The sequence below is a fragment of the Marmota flaviventris genome, chromosome 12, assembly GCF_047511675.1.
Source record: "Marmota flaviventris isolate mMarFla1 chromosome 12, mMarFla1.hap1, whole genome shotgun sequence".
Classification (NCBI taxonomy): domain Eukaryota; kingdom Metazoa; phylum Chordata; class Mammalia; order Rodentia; family Sciuridae; genus Marmota; species Marmota flaviventris.
The window spans coordinates 107,604,082-107,625,496 of NC_092509.1; the positions used below are offsets into that span (position 1 = coordinate 107,604,082).

Here is a 21,415-nt window from a genome sequence, read left to right on the forward strand (position 1 = left end):
AGAGACCTTGTGGGTGTCTTGGAAGTGTATGATTTCCATGCCTGAAAGCATTTGCAAACCTTTCAGAATAGTCAAGCATGGAGACTTCAGGATTTGAGCACCATTGGATTTTACTCCAATCAGCTACCTTAGGAAAAAATTGAGGCATTATCTGGAAAGGGGTCTGGGCTGGTTTCTGGGCCTGATTTAAATCCCCAAGTGTATGTTTATGAAAATGTCCCATAGGATTCCTCCATTTGACTTCAGAAATCCATTCATTTGCTCTGCTTTTGGTCACTAACATTTGAAAACATGAAGAAAATGAGAAAAACTTGGTTTGTAGGTATGTGGTACCATGGGACACCCTTTAGCATGACCTAGGGGTCTGTAACCACATCAGGAGATTTTTGGGGAAGGCCTTGGCTCAGCCTTAGTCCAAGGAGTGAGCATGGTGGGAGGTTCTCCTGTGCTGTTAGCTGCTTGGCTTTGAAAGGTCCAGCAAGGATGGGGATGGGGTCAGGGATGTCTCTAGGTTGTCCTTAGTAATAATATTGGTTGGATTATGTTGAGAGCCACAGCCAAGTCGGAATGGCCCCTGGCATTTTTGCCAGAAGTTATGGTTGAGAGGGGAGCCATTCAGATGATGCTGGATTGATTCAATTGTATATAGACCCCTGCTGGCCTCCTCAGGCGCCTGCTACTTTGGAGTTCTTGCAGGGATTTCCTGGGGAGTTTGCGTTGGTTGGGGAAGTTCCGGTGGAGGGAGTTCTGGTTGGTGTGGTGTGCCGGAGAGGAGCCACATGGGTGGCGTTCGGGAGAGTTCCCGGGGCGTGTGCATGGAGTGCTGTTGGAGTTCAGACAATAAAGTTTCCTGTTTGAACATACAAGTGCTTTGTGGCGGCTTGGTGATTTGTGCCCAGCCAGACTGCGGCATTTGGTGGCCCATACGGGGAACACCTGAAGCTTGGGGGTAAGTGAAATTGCTCGCCCCTGAGGGAAGGTGAGAGAATGGGTGACCATTTCAAAAAAAAAAATGTGTCCTTGTTTTGATTTGTTTTGTTTTTGTTTCAAGCTGCCTATCCATAGAACTTTCTAAGGCAAACTGAGAAAAATGGTTGGCTCAAGGTTTGAAGTTGTTCGGCCCTGAGGAAGAGATAGAGATAGACCATTTCAAGAAAATAGGAAAATTGATACAACGATTTTTTGTTCCGCTTTGCTTCAGTTTTGTTTTGAGTTATCTTGTTGAGTTGTGTTATCCTTGTAGCAGAAATATGGGGTCAGAAATTAGCAAAAAACAAACTGAAAGAATGTTAAGTAAATTGTTAGAGGAAGGAGGCACCCTAGTAAAACCAAGAAGAGTCAGGACATATGTTGACCTTAGCATCATCTCTCGTCAAGAATGGCCAAAACATTGGCCGTTACAACAAGCCACTCAAATGCTTCGAGGCCTAGGAGTGGCAACTAATCCCCATAGAAGTGCAATGGTATTAGATTGGAAGGATCCTGAAGGATGTGAAGGAACTATACAGCCATATGTATTGAATCATCTTCCTGTAAATTTATGGGGACAAGATGTCCTAGATCAATTAATTTGACATTAACAAATAACATCAATCCAAATGCACCCACTATTAGGGCTAGACAAGGTTTTAGGAAAGGAAAAAGATTAGGAGAAAAAGGACAAAGTATAGTGGCACCAATACAAATAGATCAAGGAACAGACAGACATGGATTGGGTTTTCAGGAGGGGGTCACTGAGACAATAAAAATTACCTGGAAATCAGAAAGACCAGTATGGGTTCCTCAGTGGCCCCTGACTAAAGAAAAGATACAAGCAGCCCATGACCTGGTCAAACAACAATTAGCGGAAGGACATATACAACCTTCCGTATCTCCCCATGATACTCCCAATTTTGTCATTAAAAAGAAATCTGGTAAATGAAGATTATTGCAAGATTTAAGAGCCATTAATAATGAGATGGTTATTATGGGACCTGCTCAATCTGGGATTCCCCAATTGTCTGCTTTGCCAAAAACCTGGTATATTTTAGCTATAGATATTAAAGATTGTTTTTTTTTTCAATTCCAGTTCATCCTGAGGATAGTTCACGTTTTGCATTTACTATCCCTGCACTGAATTATGAAGGTCCTGATCAAAGATATGAATGGAAAGTACTCCCTCAAGGGATGGCTAACATCCCAACTATGTGTCAAATTTATGTTATCAAAGCAATCCAGCTACTTAGAAATCAAAATCCTGAACTACAAATATTTCACTATATGGATGATGTATTATTAGCACACAAAGATAAAAACACATTGCTAGAATGTTATGCCACACTTACAAACTTATTAAAAAATTATAATCTAGAGATAGCAATAGATAAAGTACAATTAAATTTTCCAATTAATTATTTAGGAGTTCTATTATCCTCAACCATGGTCCGTCCACCAAAAATCAAAATACGAGTAGATCAACTCAAATCACTTAATGACTTTCAAAAGTTGTTGGGAGACATAAATTGGATAAGGCCTTATCTAGGCATACCAACCGGAGAGTTAGGACCTTTATTTGATATCCTAAAAGGTCCATCAGATCCAAGTTCACCCCACATGTTAACACCTGAAGCAAGAAAGGCATTAAAAATCATTGAAACATATATGGAAAATATGCATTTGGATAGAATTGATATAAGTTTGCCTTTATTATTTATTGTACTACCAACAAAAAAAATATTCCTACAGGAGTATTTTGGCAAGAAGTTCCATTATTGTGGATACATTTATCTTATTCTCCTAACACTATTCTTACTAGGTATCCTGAGGCTGTAGGACAATTAATACTCAAAGGAATAAAAGCAGCAAAGGGAGTGTTTGGAATTTCTCCCAATAAAATTATTACTCCATATACTATGGATCAAATTGATGAGTTAACTAATGAATTAAATACTTGGGCAATAATCATGTGCAAATCTAATGTTTCATTTGATAATCACTTACTATCTAACCCTTTGTTGTCTTTTTGGTCTTCTCATCCTGTTGTTTTTCCGAAAATGACAAGAAAAACACCTATCATGAATGCTCCAAATATATTCACTGATGGGTCAAATAATGGTACAGCAGCAGTAGTTACCCCTGATCAAACTTTTACATTTTTAGTACCCAAACAATCAACTCAAAAGGTAGAGCTTAATGCAGTATTGCAAGCTTTTGTGATGTTTAAAGATTTTGTATTTAATTTATTTTCTGATAGTCAGTATATAGTTAATGCTATAGTATCCCTTGAAGATGCTGGTAGGATTTCCCCTTCCTCTACTGTTTTCTCTTTGTTTTCCACTATTCAAATTCTAATCTGGGACAGAAAAGATTCATTCTTTATAGGACATATCAGGGCACATACAAGATTGCCTGGAGCCCTTAGTTTGGGCAATGATTTAGCAAATAAAACTACACATGACATACATATTTTTTCTACACTAGAAGAAGCTACAAATTTTCATAAAAGGTTCCATGTCAATGCCAATACTTTATAAAAGCATTTTAAAATAACTAAGGAACAAGCTAGACAAATAATAAAACAATGTCAAAAAGCATTTTAAAATAACTAAGCAACAAGCTAGACAAATAATAAAACAATGTCAAAATTGTGTGACCTTTTTACCACAAGTTAAACTTGGAATCAATCCTAGAGGACTGATACCTAACTATATTTGGCAGATGGACGTCATACACTTGCCAGAATTTGGAAAATTAAAATATTTGCATGTTACAGTTGATACTTCTTCTGGATTTTTGATGGGCTCCCTTCATGCTGGAGAAAAAAACTGAAGATATTATAGCTCATTGCTTACAAAATTTTGCCACTGTGGGCATTCCAAAACAGTTAAAAAAAGATAATGGTCCTGGCTATACTTCTACCTCTTTTAAGCAATTTTGCTCATCATTTGGCATTACTCACATAACAGGAATCCCATACAATCCACAGGGACAAGACATAGTTGAAAGAGCTCATCAAACTATTAAAATGTACTTATTAAAGCAAAAAGAGGGAATTGGGAAGGGGTATATATCCCCCAAGGATAAACTTAAAATAACCCTTTTTACTCTAAACTTTTTAAATTTGGATTCATCAGGGCTGCGGAAAGGCATATATGTCCAAAAAATGTACATAAGCCCAAGGTACTTTGGAAGGATATTCTAACAGGACAATGGAAAGGTCCTGACCCAGTGATTGTCTGGAGTCGGAGGTCTGTTTTTGTGTTTCCACAGGGATAACAGCAGCCGATTTGGATTCCAGAGAGACTAACTAAATCGATTTCTACAGACCAAAAAGAAGATGACTTGGCTCAAATCCATAACAGCTGATATCCTTACATATGCAACAGTGGTTCTCCCACACCTGGAGGCTAATGAATAATGAACACCATTAAAGCCTATTTCAAATGTAAAAAACCTTGGGGCTTGCTTGTGGGAATATCTTCAGACCCATTATGCAAGTTACAGGAAAAAGGATGGGATATCCAAAGAAGAGTCAAACCCAGGTGGTAACCAGGATGCTTTTTTCAATATCTATTTTATTATTGCCTTTTCCCACATGAAGTTCTATTTAATTTTTTGAGCTCATACAGACCTAAGTTAATGTTTTTCTGATCAGTTTTATTTTTTGACTGTGGAGTTTTAAACATTGCAATGGAAATTTCACCTGTGGAAAGCTACAAGGCCTTTACTATTATGTTATGTGTTGTATGTATTGTGTTATGTGTGCACACTTCTGTTTTGTGTTGTATGTCTGTATGTGCGTATGTCATATATCATATATGAGGAGCGCTCATGAAAAAATGGATCCAAATATTTTTTTATTCACGTGATTTAAATGGTTTAATTTAAATTGGGTAAACAGCTGTTGAAGATTGTTTTAATATGTAAAAATATGTGAACAAAAAAGGAGGTTAACAGATCTGTTTGTTTACTTTCAACTTTCCTTTTCATTATATTTAATAATTCTGTTCAGGATAGTGTAAATTGTTTAGAAAATTGCTTTCTTTTAGTGTCTGCTCGAATGTTACATAAGGTTTTTTTTAGCCATCATTGCCAGAATTCCTATCTTCATCCCAGTGCCGGTGAAGACAAAGAGAAAACCAAACTACAGCTTCTACGATAGCTATTACAAGAAACTGTATAAACTGATGCATCAATGAATAATAACTCAACAAGTAATGCTCAATCAAGGAGTCAATTTACTTTGGGAGGAAATGGACATATTAATGGATTCCTCTGCTTTGAACTGCTTGCAGAACTTGCCTGGACTATGTATCACTTGTATGCATTGTGAACTATCTGTTGGTGCAGTGAATTGTGGTAGTGCTGGGGTATCTTTGCTGATGGTGTCATTGGTGGTACAATTTTTCCAAAAGGAACCGTCATTTGGCTTGGTGTCGTGGCATTTTGCATCCTCCTCCCTTCTGCTTGTGATGGTCTAAAATCTGGGGGCCCACAGAGGTGAGGCAAAGAAACTCACCCCCCCCCACTGGCACCAAGGCCAAATTTGGGAGCCAACAGAGGTGAGGCAAAGAACCTCACCCCCCCCACTGATGCAAAGGCCAAATTTGGGGGCCAACAGAGGTGAGGCAAAGAACCTCACCCCCCACTGGTACAAAGGCCTATCCACAAGTATGGCTGTATGCTGGACCGGTAGTCAATGACAGTTAAGATCCAATTGCAATGGTACCAACCTAAGACAGGAGGCTGACGCCTTGAGGTCAACTCATCTGATGATGGGTAAGGACCATGTGTAGTATTGGACAACTTAAGACGGGCGCGGTCCCTAAGCCACATGCTTGTTGTTTAATTAAACAGAAGGGGGGAGATGTTGAGGGCCACAGCCGAGTCGGAATGGCCCCTGGCATTTTGCTAGAAGTAATGGTTGAGAGGGGAGCCATTCAGATGATGCTGGATTGATTCAATTGTATATAGACCCCTGCTGTCTGCCTCGGGCGCCCACTACTTTGGAGTTCTCCTGGGGATTTCCTGGGGAGTTCGCGTTGGTTGGGGAAGTTCTGGTGGAGGGAATTCTGGTTGGTGTGGTGTGCCGGAGAGGAGCCGCGTGGGTGGCGTTCGGGAGAGTTCCCAGGGAGTGTGCGTGGAGTGCTGTTGGAGCTCAGGCAATAAAGTTTCCTGTTTGAACATACAAGTGCTTTGTGGCGGTTCGGTGATTTGTGCCCAGCCAGACTGCAGCAGGATTAGGCTGTTGGGGTGGTTTGGTAGTGGAGTGGGAGATGGAGAGATGGTGGCCTCAGTGGGGCTTTGGGGGAAGGTGACATAGCTCTGACAGAGAGGGACACAGCATCAGTAGGCAGAGTAGGAGCCGGGCCAGGGGAGGGAGGGAAGGGACAGGGGCAGGCTTGGAGGCTCCAGGAGGGGCTGCTTCAGCCCAGCTTTTGACTGTCTTATAATCTGTGATGTCCCCCTAAGGTCGCTCACTTACATTGGGGCATATTTCACAGTTTGCCTTCGGAGGCTCAGCGGGAAGTTCAGAGAGGAATGCTCTTTAGAAACTTTGATGAGATAATTATTTTTCTGATTAAAATTCTTTTGGTCACACTAAATAGGGGCTTTGATCAGCCATTCACAGTGTAGAACAGATTCAAAATCATGTTTCAAAAATCCTTGGCCCCCAGAGTGGTTCCCCTTGGGTAAGGATCTCAGGCAATCAAAGTGGCTACCTACAAAGTATCTCTTCTCCAGACACTTTCTGAAAGTAAACTCTCAATATTCATCGTGATTTCTGTTGATGGAAATAATAATTAGCAGAGTCTCCGAGAAATAGTAGGTCAACTATTCGAAAACATATCATGGCAAAAATGCTTAGTTTATGATGGGGATGCTCCTGAACAATTCAGAGTCTGCACGTACAGAGTACAGATGTCACAGATGATATTTCTATCACCAAGCAATGCCATGGCTTTTCAGAAGTCCATGGTGAAATCCCTCCTCCACTTAAATCCCTAACAGTGTTATGATGTGATCTTATCTAATTAGCTCGTTATTTGCTTTTCCACAGTTCCCTTTTTTGATTGGTTAATAAAAGGTTGAACTCAAATGTGTGGGCTATTGATGGCACATACATAAGTGATTTTAGAAAATGAGTGTTTCTCTAAGGTTTTATGTTGACGTTCCCAAATGTAAAGTGACACAGATAAGATTTGAAGAAGGAGTACGATGAGCACCTGAATCCCTTTTTCCTAGAAGACCCTGCTGTGGATATTTGATCCTTCTCACGCAACCCCTCTTTGTCACACTCACAGGCACACAGTTATTCTCGTGTCTTTTGCACATAAATTGTGGATATCATGGTACTTTATTCCTGCTTTTGTATGTACCTTCTGAAACTGAGCATGTCTTATTTCACAACCATAACACATTATGCCGCCAGCCAGCGGTGTCGTGACCATCTCCTGTGCAGTGCAGGCTGAGTTCCCTCTGCACTAAACCAGCAGTCAGTGCACAGAGAGGGTCTTGTCATTCTGCCCCTCGAGTCTCCATTAACACAGTCGATTCTGCTTGTTGTTCTTTAAGTGTAGGTGGATGTAACATTGCAGTTATTAGACTGCAAGGAAAATATCTTGAGAACATTCTCTTTCTTCATTTCCGTTATTCCTCAATTGCACCTCAGTGGAAGAACGTTGGCCTCTGGACCAGAAGGTGGGCTGTCTCCTCGTTGTGGCAGGGTGGAACTATGCAGTTCCGGGGAGCCTATTGACTCTTCTGTAACAGGGCTGCTGGGTCAGTTGGTGAAGGTGGAGACTGTCGGGTTTTTCTGTTGGCCAGAAGGTTTCCATGTGCAGCAGGAATGGGGTTGGGGGAAGTTGGAGGCCGCAGGACGCACGTTTGGGGTTTCCTGCTGGCTTTGCTTTGTCTCTCCCCTTGGTTTCCAATGGAGCCCCACTTGTCATTTCGTTGTCCTCTGTTGGTAAACCTGTCAAACCTTCAAATTCCTACTGAAATGAAGGGGAGCAAAGCTGTGCATTTCACACCTCCCTTCATGTAGAGCACGTGGAAAACCATCATTGGGGCAATTTTGTTTCCTTTGAAATATCTGTGTGTGAGCTGGTCTGTCCAAGGATGTCTTTCCCCAGACCATTGACTGCTTCCCTTTGCTAGCTTCAAATCTGAGTGACTTTGTTCTTCTCTGGTTCCAGGCCCATCTGTGTCCACGTGAGCTTAATGACCGATCTGCAAGATGATGACCATGGAAGCAGAGAGAAAGATGACAGCACAGACACTTCTGACCCAAAGCCACCTAGAGGGACGGGAGCCAGAGTGCTGGAGCACACGTGTTCTCAGGGGCTTGAGGATCCGGGCTCTCTGGGTGAGGATGGCTGCCCGGGCTCCGGTCCTCTTGCCGGGCCCCTGTAGGCGGTACTGGTATGGGGTGCAGGGCCCATAGAAAACCTCCCTGGCTAGCTTGGCATCCCAGAGGAAAAGGGAGAGCAGGTTGGGTTTGACGCCTAGCTCAGAAGCAATCTCATCCATGTAGTCGATGTAGTACACTCGAGATGCATCTCTGGGGCTGTCCACAAACCTGGAATAAGAAGGACAATGTTGGAAGCGCTATGTCACATTTCCGTCAGCATCATCCCGAGTTTCCAAGGGACTTTATTTCTGCTTTTTTCTTGACTCCATTGTCTTCTGCTTATCAAACCATCTTGATGTCCTGCACATGCCTTGGCCTACTTAGGATACTATGGTCTTAGCTCCACATGTAAATGCCGGAGGTGTGTAAACTTCCCCGAGTGCCCAGCGGAGGGGCATGCATGTAGGAAGGCTGAGGGAAGGGCGGGTGAAGCTGAGATGTCCATTTCCCTGGCAGACACAGCTCCACCCCAGAGCCCCCAGTCCCACCACACAGCTCTGACGAGCAAGGAGTGAGTGAGGGAAGAGTCACCTGCCCTGCTCACAGCACTCTTCCAGGCCATGTGAGCTGTCTCTGCATGTGTTCATTCTAGACATCAGTTCCTGGGACGTCTCAGACAATCATGATGCACTTTTTGCTTCCTACATAGGACTTCTTCTACCTACTCAGAAATTAAAATCACTCCAGGGCTGGGGTTGTGGCTCATTGGTAGAGAACTTGCCTAGTACGTGTGAGGCACTAAGTTTGATCTTCAGCACCACATAAAAATAAAATAAAGGTACAGTGTCCATCTACAACTAAAAAACCCCCAAAACCAAAATACAAAACAAAACAAACAAAAGCCACTCCAGTAAATCACTCTTGGGTCAAAGAGTAACAAGACTAGAATTTCTGACAATCTAAAAAAATATCTAAATTTTTCAAAATGTTGGGAAGAAATGTTAGAAGATTCTTAAGATTTGCAAAATTAAATGACAATGATAATTTCCTAAAAAAATTCATGGTTACATTTCACATGAAAACAGAGGAATAAACTTAGACCAATAATGCTGGAAACAATGGAAAAATGTAGCCCAAGAATGTTTTCTTAAGTAAGTGTTTAATGGAAACATTTACATTGCTGATACACATGTTATTCAATGATATGTACATATCATAGGTATATGTGATATTTTCAAGTAGCATGAAGTCCTTATCCTATTGAAGTCTTAATCATTAGCTATGATTTAGCATATAAAAGCACTGTTCATTAATTTTGTTAGATTATAAGCCTCAAAACAACATAACAAAATTAGAAACAGGGTGAGTGAGGGAAGGACACTCTCAGACCATTCCCATCTATAAAAGTTCAAAAAATCACAAATGAACTTCTCTCCAACAGTTAACAGTGTTGGAATATAATCACACACAATGACCAATTAGTCTTTATCCCTAGAAATTAAGACATGTTTAATGTAGGAAATGTATTCCTATAATTCATGCTATCAATATGTCAATGGTGGAAATCCCTGTCATTTTAGAATTTGTTCAAATGGGTTTTGATAAAATCCAACATGCATTTCTTTTCTCTAGTTGTGTCCTAATCCAAGGACACATTCTTAAGTATAGTAGTCAATATCATCTTCAATAGTAAAACACTAATAATAGTTTAAATAAATCCATAAATAAAACAAGAACATCTGATTCTCCTGTATAAGCTATGGTCATCTCCTAAGGTAGAGCCAAGGAAGAGATACCAGAAAGAAGATCCAGGTATAGGAAAGGAAGAGTGAAAATTAGAACCAACTTTATGGTCACTTACCCTCCTAAGATAACCAAGTAAAGAATCATTAAAATTAATAAAGGAGTAAAGTGTTCTGATTACCACATAATGGTACATGAAATAATAACTTTAACGAAGCCTAGAAATAATCAATTAGAAAACACAGGTGAAATCCATTTCCTTTAGCAACAAAGCTGTAAACTACCAAGAGTAAACTGAAGTCGACATGAATGGCATTCAGATGTGCTGTTAATTTTATAGCCTATACTGAAAGCCTAGTTAGGAAATTGCAAGAAGGACACATCCTCCAAAGGTCGTATCCTCCAGAGTTCCCCGAGTGTGCTCGTGAGCATAGCTTTTCCTCAGAGCGCACAGAGTATGTGTTTACCACATTGAAGGAACACGCATCTCCCTAAGCTGCTCTCGATGTGCGTTGGTGCAGTGTGTGTTTTCTCTACTCTGAACTGAGCTGGTTTCCTCTTGTGTTCTGGCTTTGGTTCTGGCATGTTCTCGTGTCCTCATTTTGAGGTCGCTCAGGGCAGGGACTGGACATCCTATGAGACTGGTGTTCTAGCCAGGCACTTTCCACACCTGTCCCCATGTGCGTAGTCACCATAATGTCACAGAGCTAGAATTGTCTTAGGGGTCTTGTTAAAGTGCCTTGTTCAAAAACAAAGGTCAAATAGGACCTGCTGAACGAGTTTGGTGTCCTTTAGCGGGGATCGTGTGCTTACTCTTTGGCCATTCTCGTTTTCCTTCTGTTGATCTCAGCCAGCATGTCAGTCTCTGAGGGCAATTTTTTCAGTCCTAAGAAAAAGCAAGAGAGAAATGTAAGGAGGGCTGCGAGACGAGTAAACAAAAAAAAGAAGAAGTTTTGAATGAAAAGAGTTGTAATAATCATCATTTTATGGAACTCATAATTAAAGCACTTTGTATAAAATCCCAAGGAAGAGAATTTCCTATCAATTTCAGGAGTCAGGAGAGGAGTCAACTTCCCTTAAGAGAAATAGTGAGTTGTTCCTCACTTTAAACCCATAACAAAATCTGTGAATACCAAGAATTCCCCCAATGTGTTTTTTAATCTTTCAGTGATACTCAGACTATACTGATATGTCTCAAAATCTTCTCTCTAGACATTTTCTGGCTTGGAGCTCACATCTCAAATACAAGTCCTCAGGCTTCAGAGCAGGTGGGAAATCATTCTTCTCACTGTATCTTCAGGCATTGTGCAGGGAGGGAAAACATCCCGAGACTGCAATGATGCTTTTGGTAAGAAGTAAAAATCCAAAGTGGCCTGGGTGTGAATGTGAGTGTTGGGGGCCGAGGGAACATGGCAGAATGAAGGTCTGAGTGTGAAAAGACACAGCAACATGAGGGACAGAACAAAGAGAAGTAGGCACAGAACTCTAAGCTGTTCCCCTGTTCTTTCCTTGGATGCTTTCATTTTCAACAGAATTCTTTTAGAAATGAAAAATCGACTTTCTAGAGAATACAAAAGTAATTTCTTATGGCAAAATCTCAGGTGCTGTGGTATAAGGTAAATTGGACAGAAGAGCTCGGGGTGCCTTGCCATTCATGCATGATCACGTAGAAGAGCGGGCCTACCTTGGAACACGCGCACAGCCCATCGGCTCTGGAGTTCTGCTGTGGGGATGAGGGCCCCCACGGGCTGCAGGAGGCCGATGAAAGCCAGTGTTGGCTTCTCCAGCTGAGGAGGGAAGACAAACTTATACATGGAATGCTGGCTGTCCAGGATTGCTAAGTCATCCTCCAAGAAAGGGAAAGAGAAGGTGTATCCTGTGGCAAAGAGGACAGTGTCAACCTTCTCTTCAGTGCCATCCTCAAAGATGGCGGACGTCTCGGTGAACTCCTTCACGTTTGGTTTCATCTGCACTCTTCCAGTGACTATGTGATTTGGCAGGTCGTCACTGACAACTGTTTGATATGAAAAAATTCTGCGCGATAAGGAAGGAAATGTAAGGAAGTGAAAATAAAGTTCCTCTTCAAGAAACTGTGTTTGGAAATACTCAGGAAGCCACCACAGTATTTCAATAACGTTAATTATTTTATTGGTATTCTTATAAAGGTAGTATAGTTTATTGGATAAGAACTTGATTTTCAGAGTTAGAAGTCAGCTTCTGTATTGGTTCTACCTATTAGCCACTGAGACCTTGGTCAAATCCCAAAACACTTCAGCCTCAGTTTCTAAATTTGTGAAAACAAAATGATACAATAGCAAAATCAGATTGGGCCAATCAAGTGATAATACATACTAAATATTATTAGATAATACTTAAGTATTGTTTTGATTTTTAACATATTTATTTCATCTTAATAATATGTAAATTTTGATGTTAGTTGGTCATTAATATTTTTCAAGGATCTACAAGGTGAAATGGAATTTTTTCTTTCTTTCTTTCTTTTTTTTGGAAGTACTGGGGATCTGTTGCATTAAATACTCTTCAGTGCCTAGGAGAGCTTGCAGTGAGGCAAGATTCCAATTAACATAGTAATGAGGGAGATGCAGAGGGGAGCTGGCCACCTCTCTCATCTTTGTCCTTTGGAGGGGATCTGAAAGGGGTGACCTGGGTGGTAAAGTCATGGAAAGCACCCATAAACCATCAACCTCTGAAGGAAACCACCCGTGCAGTGGGCAGGTGACGAGTCCCATGGTTGCCCCTTGCTTGTGAGGGTGGCCCTTTATCGTGTCTCTGCCCACTGCCTGCGGAGCACTAAGTGATCAAATGTCCCAGCCTTCTCCACTGAGTCCTCCAAGTCCTCCCCTTGGGATCCAAAAACAGTGGGCTTGGGGCTTTGGCAGCCCTGGGGTTCAACAGGTCAAACACAGGGCTTGGTGTTTGCTAAGCAGGCACTCTGCCACTGACGACGGCCCTAGCCTTTTATGCTTTACTTTGAGAACTGGTCTTCCTAAGTGCCCAGGCAGTCCTCCTGCTTTATCCCCCTGACTAGCTGGGATCACCGGTATGGGCCACCAACCCCAGTGAAATCACAATTTTGAATTCAAGAGCAAACAGAGTAGTTGACAGGTGATGGCAAACAGAGGAAGTAAGGCAGAGTCACATGGCCAGGACTCAAATAAGGCAGATGTTTGAGTCTCTGTCCCCCCGCCCCAACACAGATCAATTATACCTTAGTGGAATTCCAAGAATATTGGAAGGAAATGACTTGAATATTATCAATCAAAATGCATTCTAATCTCAGTTAGAATGGTCTCCTTTGATCCTGGTTCTTTGCAAATAACTTACAGACTCTGCTGAGCTGCCTGGCAGTCCCAGCCCAGGTGCACGTACCTGTGTGCAGCCTGCAGCCCGTAGTTGGCGTGGTTGAACCTTGCGTTCAGCTTCTTCTCTGCCCACCTGTTGATGAGGAACGAGGGCAGTAGTTTTTGGAGTGCCCTATTGTACCGGGTGAAGAGGGCGGTGTCCATGGGGTTGCCGTCATCCCACACCCGGTTCCAAATCCACGCGCCTCGTCTCGTGCTGAGGAAAACCTGCGAGAGAGGAGAAGCCGCCCAGTAACAACTCTGTCTTCTCACCTTGATGTCAGAATGAGGGTAAAATGCCAACCTGCTCAGCAACACGACTGATCTCGCCAGCCACATCTGCTCCAGAGTTCCCGATGCCAATCACAACCACTCTCTTCCCGGCAAAAGTGTCTGGCTGCTTGTACTCCCAGCTGTGCAGGTACCTGCCCCGGAACTTCTGGATGCCTGGGAGGAGAGGAGCAACCCACGTCAGCAGCACAGACGGGAACGGGGTCTGGCACAGTGTGCCTCCAAGCTGAGGCTGTGTCTCTCCCACCCGCTTTGCTGCTGTGGGTCAGGCGCTGCCGAAATGACAGAACCAGGCTGTGCAAGGAACAAAAGGTTCAGAGGCAGTGTGGATACGGCTGAGACCAAAATCCAGCAGACGAATGTCCCTTAAAACCCAACCTGAAGTTTTTTCACTGTGCTCACTAGTGCTACCTTGGGATGTTCTTGTCTTTTTCTGATTCTCCACTGATATACGAGGCACTGCTCTTCACTTCTTGTAACACTGAGAAGGAATTATGCACAAAGGTCCTTAGCCAGGTGAGCGTGCAGAGTGCTGTCCAAGGAAGCTGACCGCAGCTTTAGAGGTTAGAGTGGTCAGCAGAATACTGTGTGGAAGTTTTAATGATATATTTATTTAACTAGCATAATCTAACAGGCTAGTGTATAATCAGCCCACAGAGGTACTCTGAGGCTTTTACCCACGTTGCCATGTGTTTACAATGCATATATTGTAAACGAGCGTGTGTGTCACATTTCAGTAGCTCCAGAGACAGGCGCCCGTCAGCAGCTCTGTTGATTAGGACAAATGCGAACGAGTAGTCTCAGAGGTTCTTGACAATTTTGATTATATTCCACAAATATCACAGACGTTGCTACGGGTGTATGTTTTACCCGTCTTCACTCAGCCCTCCCTCACTTCTCTTTGGGGACTGTCAAGATCTCCTCGTTATTCATGTGTCTGCTTTGGTCTTTCTCCCTGTCAAACCATCTTCCCACCACTGCAAGACAGACCTGTGTAAGTACAAATGCACCAGGTAGCAGTCCCCCCCAAGTGCACACACACACACACACATGCACTCACACGCACACACACGTGCACACTCACACACACTTGCACACACTCACACACAAGTGCACACGCGCACACACACATGCACACTCACACATGCACACACTCTCACACACTGCACTGGTTGCTCACTGAGTCCCGTCTACCTCTTCTGCCCACACACACTGACACACATGCACACACACTTGCACACACTCACACACAAGTGCAAACTCACATGCACGCACACGTGCACACTCACACATGCGCACACTCACACACACACATGCACATACACACTCTCACAGACTGCACTGGTTGCTCACTGACTCCCGCCTACCTCTCCTGCCCACACACCTGCTCCTCCCACAGCAAGGGTGTGTTCTCCTGGCCAGGCCACACTCCATTGCTCACTTGCTTCTTCTTCCTGGAAGGCCAGACCCCTGCCTTGGCTGCCTGGGGAAGGCTGGGCTTCCAGTTCCAGGGGTACCTCTATCATCTGAGTGCTCCTCTCTGCACCCCACTGTGCCAGGAAAACGCTTCTGTCGTTGCCCATGCTAGCGTGGGCACGGAGATTCTTGGATCCAAAGATCTGTCCCTCACACTCATCAGTTAAATACCTGCAAACTCCTGTAAGGGCAAATGCTTCTCAGTGTAATGGCCGCTGCAGATCATGACCCCGTCGAAGATGTAGGATTGCTGCTTCCCATCAGCTTCTACCACAACATCCCACTGGCCAGAGGATGAAAAATCAGGGTGCTTCCTCACACTGCACACCTTCGCCTGGGAAGCAAGGGCCAAGGCAGCCTTAGTGCTAGAGCACTGCTCATCTCCATTCCCCAGAGAACTCTGGGTTCACAATAAGGTGGGTGGTGGCTTCTCTCTCCATAGCTCCTGGGATTTTATAATTGTATGCACAACAACCTCCTAGAATTGTTTCTTCCCTAGGATTGAGGTAGTTGGGCAACATAATACATGAAATTCCATTCCTAAACCTGTATTCTACGTCTAATATGATTAACTGAAGCCTCAGCTTAGGGACCAATGCAGAGACAGTGCACCTTGGAGGGGACCTAAGTTGGAAATGTCTTCACTAATGTAGAGAATGTGCCGAGACACCAGGTCTCTCTAGAACTGTGGTGGACATGCACACTGCACGGGCGCCTCTGCCTGCTCTGGCTTGTGAAGACTTTGCGAGGACCCACGTGGAGGTGCTGAGCAGGGTTTGCCTTCCTTACCAGGAACTCGATGTGTTGCATGAGACCAAAGTGCCTGGCGTACATCCTGAGGTACTCCATCATTTTGGAATTGTGCATGTAGTTGGGAAAATGGTCAGGGACGGGGTAGTCGCTGAAGGCTGTCATCTCCTTGGAGGTGTTGCAGGTCAAGGATTTGTATATCCCAGCTCGTCCAGTGTCGGGGGTCTCCTGTGGGAAGCAAACCGGCCGTGGCCTCCAGTGTCCAGGCACACAGTGGGGAACGAGAGGGGGCCGTCAGCCTGTGGGTTTGGGACTAGTGGTCCTTGTGGGTCTCTGCAATGGAGCTGAGCAGGAAGGAGGTGCTGGAGTCAGCCCATGTGGAGATGAGATGAGCAGGATCCTCTTCATGATGATGGACCCTAAGTGTGCCCTGATCGTCTCCCAACAGGAAAATGTCCAGACAGATCAGAAAACCCAGGAAGGACAGGGGGCAGGAGGAGAAGAGGGAAAGGGATGTACCAGGAATGAACTGGAGCAAATTATGAACTTTATACCTGTGGCTATGTCTCTATGAACCCACTATTATTTGTAAATATAACACCCTAATAAAAACATTAAAAGTAATCAAAACACGACACAAGAAACAAATTCTAAACCAACCCAAAAGGAAGAAACATAAAACCGAGTGGTGAAGAGAAGTTTCCCCAGGAGAAATTCAGCCTCGCAGCTGGAGGAACATGGATTAGGAGGAGGCCCTGGAAATAGGCACCACGTAACCCGGGAGGAAGCAGTCATGAACACGTGGTGTGTCAACTCACTAAGTGACACACCAGGTGAAGTCAGGCAGGGCCACGAAGGGGGACACTGTGTGAAGACTGTGTGCCACGTGCTTAAAGTCTCGCTGTTGTTCAGAAGCGTGAGCTGCCTCTGTCCATCATGGAGGGTCCATGGTGAACACACTGCTTTCAACTGCATCCAACCCGCCCACAGAGCAGCGAGAAGGTGACCCGCGGTGTGCAGGGAAGGGCCAGGGTCCGCATGCAGGTGACCTCCGGCCTGTCCCCAAGTCTGCCAAGCAGAAGGACGTGTCAGTTTTATGTGCAGAAGCCCAAGTGCTCCTGGGGGCTGTCAGGGAAATGCAGGAAAGAGGTTCTGCAAGCCCCGGGAGTTTCAGCTTCGTCTCAGTGTGGACATTGCCACTTATAAGGGACACCAAGGAGTGAAGGAGGAATTGCTCAGAGTGGACAGAGTTCTGGTTCCTGTCAGAGAGGAAGCATCTCTTCACAGACACAGCTGGCACTTCACGGAAGGAGCACAGAATTACCTCGTATCTCCACAGTCCTCCAATGTCGCTGCCTTTTTCAAAACATGTGGGCTCCAGTCCCTCCTCCAGGCAGCTCTTAATGGCCCCTAATCCGCTGACCCCGGCGCCAATCACTGCAATTTTTTTTGCTTTCATGGTCTCTGAAATGAAGGAGAATTCTTTCAGTTTTGTTGTGATAAAGTGAAATTTTCTAGCCACATCAGAGGTCCCAACAGTTTAGGATTCCTTTATGGTGACAGAGTGTGGTTGCTTCTGCAGCATGTGTTATGTTAGACTGGAACACACCCTCCCACACACACATGCACAGACACAAGCACACACACACACACACACACACAAGCACACACACGCGCACACCCCAGCCCCGTATGACAGACTGTTGTGTGTGATATTCAAGCAACTGTAGGGAGAAAACATCTTTTAAATTGTGAATCTGCAGGTCATAGAGGAACCTGCTTTCTAATCATCATTCCCAAAAAACATAGTTAAACCCCCAACATCATCCTTAGAGAGCATCAGGTATGACAAGTGATCTAGAGATGATCCACAGCACGTGGGAAGTCCTGGAGGTGTATGCCAGCATTGCTCCATTTTACAGAAGGAACTAGAACCTTCTGAGATGTTTGAGATCCTGGAACTGGCCCCCCCCAATTCCATGGGGTGATGTATATGTTGACCAGAATCTGGTCGCATTATTAGATCATGAAAGAGTGCCTCACTGAATCCAGAGTTTCATAGTTTCTGGCTGATTGACAACCCTTCTTAACAGAAATATTGTGGCTCTTCATCCTCTCTTAACCTCTGACCTGTTACTCATATGCCGCAGGTGGCTGTGCGATGGCTGGTGAGCTCAGGGCATTCTGGGACGTGTGCAGGCTGCAGAAGTGGGCATGGCCGGGCAGAGCCCAGTCTCCAGGGCAAGACGGAAGGGGTGTGCGTAAGGCAGTGCTGCCTCTCTAACAGCAATTCAGTGGACAGTCCAGGAGGAAAAGTGCAAAAGCATGGGATCACAAGTTCCCTTGTCCTTCCTTGGGAGCACTGAGAAGTAACCTTGGAGGGCTGGCTTGGGGCTGAGGGAGCCCTCTGGACTCCCCTGGTTTCCTCCCAACCTCCATTATCGGAGAGGGAATGCTGGCTCCATCCTGCTGGCTGCTCTGCTCTCCACAGGGCTTCCAGGGCTCCCGCTGGGTCAGGCTCACCTGCTCCTGGACCTTCTCCCTCTGACACCCTCTTCTGCAGGCCACCAGGACAGAGCACAGCACTGGGCCCCCTCCCAGTTCCTGTCTTCTGCTTGCTGCTGCTCTTGCCCAGGGGGTCTCTCCTTGCCGTGTGTACCCAGCTACACCTGTCCCTTAAGGCTCAGGCCCCACAGTCCACTGGGTGAGTCGGTGCTCAGACTGTGTCCCCTCCTGCAGCTCCTGACCATGGTAGTCTCCTCCTGCACAGCAGAGCTGGCAGTGCCCCGTGTGACTCTGCCCTCTGTGGTCCGGTGTTCTGCTCCTGCACGTGGCTCTGGCCCTGTCACACCCCTTCTTTATCTGGCTGCTAGAGCTGGAGGACAGGACAGCACCATGTCTTGTGTCCTCACTGCAGTGCCACAGGGCGGCAGGGGACTCAGAGACAGAGGGCGCTGGGACTCGTGGCCAGGCCCTTCTTGACTCCATCTTGTTTGATGTGGACTCCTGCCTCCCTCCCACTCTGGGGACACTTCTGCAGTGTCCCTTCTGAGTTTCCCTGATCTGGACCTCATTCCCATCTCATGGTGGAGAGCAGTGTCGCACTCCCTCCCGCTCAGTCTCGTCTCTCCCCTGCAGGGTTCTGATGGGCACCCTGGTCGTCCCTGCCTCGGACATGATGGCTGTCTCTGGCCGTCACCCTCCCAGGCAGCTTCCTAACTCTTGCCTTGAGGGAGCGCACAACCCACTCTCCAGCCTGCTTGAGTGGGAAGGCCTGGCGTGTGCCCTGACGCCAGAGCTGGGTTCAGTGCCCATTTTCCTCAGTGTCTGTCCCTGTCTCACTTAGAGCCACACAGAGAGGTTGTGGCTGGTGCCCACATGTGCACAAATGTTATGTGTGTTCCTCACTGTCTTTCATGCCTGGAATCTGGGTTGACTTCAGAAGGTCTCCACAGTGCACTTAATGTTGGAAAACGCAACTCTCATCCCGTCTTAAATCCACATCCCTTTAATGTCTAGAATACCTCCTGCTCACGTGCCCCACTCACAGCTGCACACTGCTGCCTTGAGCCCTTTGATTTCTAACCCACGGTTGCTGCATGCTTGCTATTTTTAGGAATCACAAAGGCCAACCAAAGTACAATACGCAATTGCATTTCCCCTAGGCAGAGCCTGCCCAGTATGTGCCGCCTCAGACGCTCTGGCTTCATGCTTGTATGCACACAGTTCCGCATGGGTGGAGGCTCTCCAGGAATATTTGTTAACCGAGTTCCTGAGTTTTAAAGGCTGTAGACTTTTCCATTCTATCATTTCCTGTTGCAGAATTTATTCTTCTCTTGGTTGCCTCTCCTACAGAGAGTCAAGAGTTTTCTCGCTGTTTAGAGCCATTTCTGAGGGCCACATTGTGCTCTAGTCCTTCATGTGACTGACTCTCCTAGGTAATTGTAGGTCATGAGAAGGCAGCCGTCCCCCTCATGTGCTGAGTCCCTGTGCCCACTCAGTAAATGGCAGCCAGCACTCTGGTGAGTAGGCTTCCTGTGGGCACCAAGAGCCAGTGCCACCTGATCTGCTGGGCCAGATGCACTGTCCACTATGTCCTGTCGTGTTTTTAATGGGCTCCTGCTGGTTTTGGGGCTTTGAATTCCATTGTCCCTAGTTCCTGGCTCCTCTCAGTCTTGATTTTCACGTTCATATGAACTCTTGATCAAGAGATGAGTGTTAAATGGTAATAACATAAAGTAGCTGTTGGGCGGGGAGTAAGGACGAGGACTAGGTAGAGTCACCAAGGAACGTAGGTGCATTGGGAAGCTAAGCCCAGGGCCGAGGTGGATGTGTCACGTGGCAAAATGCACGTCTTAAGAGGTCAGTGCTGGTTCTCCTGATAGAGAATATCCTTTATTACTTCACATGGCAACACCAGACACACTATTTAAGATCACAAAATGCAGCAATCCCCCAGGACATGTTCACTGTTAGCAGGGTGTTTGGACGCAGTGCAGTAGGAGTTAGGAGGGAGGCGGTGGCGCAGGCCGAGGAGCAGTGTCCCGCCTGGGTGACCGCGGCATTCTGTTGTCCCAGAGGGAAGGCCCTCCAGGAGGGCCCGTCCTGTCTGGAGTGGCCCTGTGAGCAGCTGTGCTGCTGACTCCTGTCCTCACCCAGCTGTGGCCTTGGGTGCCAAGGCCTGTGCTCCGAAGCCAGTCCCCCTCCTTGCCGGCCAGCCGTCTCTGGGCTCCCAGGCGTCCTCCCACCTCCAGAGGAGCCTGGCCTCTGGTCTGCTCCCAGCCACGCCCTCTCTCCGCCTGGCCCCTTGATCTGGGAGGCAGTTCTCTAGAGCAGCTCCAGAGGCCCACGTCCTGCTCCAGTGGGCAGTGAGATGCCGCAGCCCATTCCCACATGACTGCTGCTGTCCCTGTGCAGGAGGTCAGCCTCCGTTCCCCTGGGGCTCAAGCAAGGGGCAGCCCTCCAGCATCTCGTCAGAAAGACCCACAGAAAGAGCCGTCTCCGCTCCCATCCCCCAGTGGCATGTCCCCACCCCACGCGTTAGTTAGGTTCCTGCAGAGAGACCCAGCCAGCACCTAGCAGGAGGCACACAGAGGGATGCAGACGCATGGAGGGCGCTGCCCGGGGAAAGTGGCTCACGTGCTGCTGGAGGCCAGGACAGGCCGTCCTCAGGCTGAGACCCTGTGGTGCTGGTCGTGTGGCTCCGTCCAGGAATGCAGGCTGCAGACCCGGGCGGTGATGGGCACCTCTCTTGAGGCCTCGGGAAGAGCTGCGGCGAGTCCTGGAGTCCTTGGGCCCAGCACCTGGCGTTCTGATGTCCCAGCCAAAGGGTGTCCCAGCTCTAGGGAGAGAGAGACGGTGGGTCCCTCTCTGCCTTTTATTCTGTTCTTACCTCCCACCGTCGGATTGGGCCTGCCCACGTAGAGGGTGGGTCTTCCTTTCCCTGTCACCTGAGTCTCAG

General features: G+C 46.1%; 1 protein-coding gene across 1 annotated transcript; it reads right to left on the reverse strand.

Annotated features, from left to right (window-relative positions):
- Window positions 1-8,199: 8,199 nt before the first annotated feature.
- On the reverse strand, window positions 8,200-17,413 carry LOC139707804 (flavin-containing monooxygenase 5-like). The gene is made up of 8 exons (XM_071619686.1): window positions 17,279-17,413; window positions 15,994-16,182; window positions 15,376-15,538; window positions 13,742-13,884; window positions 13,466-13,665; window positions 11,760-12,109; window positions 10,889-10,961; window positions 8,200-8,560 (listed from the first exon to the last, which is right to left on the reverse strand). The coding sequence occupies exons 1-8, from the start codon at window positions 17,411-17,413 to the stop codon at window positions 8,200-8,202; spliced, it is 1,614 nt and encodes a 537-aa protein (XP_071475787.1).
- Between the last annotated feature and the right edge of the window lie 4,002 nt (window positions 17,414-21,415).

What these genes read in the sequence shown, in the direction of transcription:
- LOC139707804 (XM_071619686.1), bottom strand. Translation starts at nt 17,413, where the DNA reads ATGAAAGCAAAAAAAATTGCAGTGATTGGCGCCGGGGTCAGCGGATTA. An exon ending in GAGGACTGTGGAGATACGAG is followed by an intron (nt 16,183 to 17,278) that starts GTAATTCTGTGC and finishes TGCTTCCCACAG; the next exon opens with GAGACCCCCGACACTGGACG. An exon ending in GGGCTGCAGGCTGCACACAG is followed by an intron (nt 12,110 to 13,465) that starts GTACGTGCACCT and finishes CTTATCGCGCAG; the next exon opens with AATTTTTTCATATCAAACAG.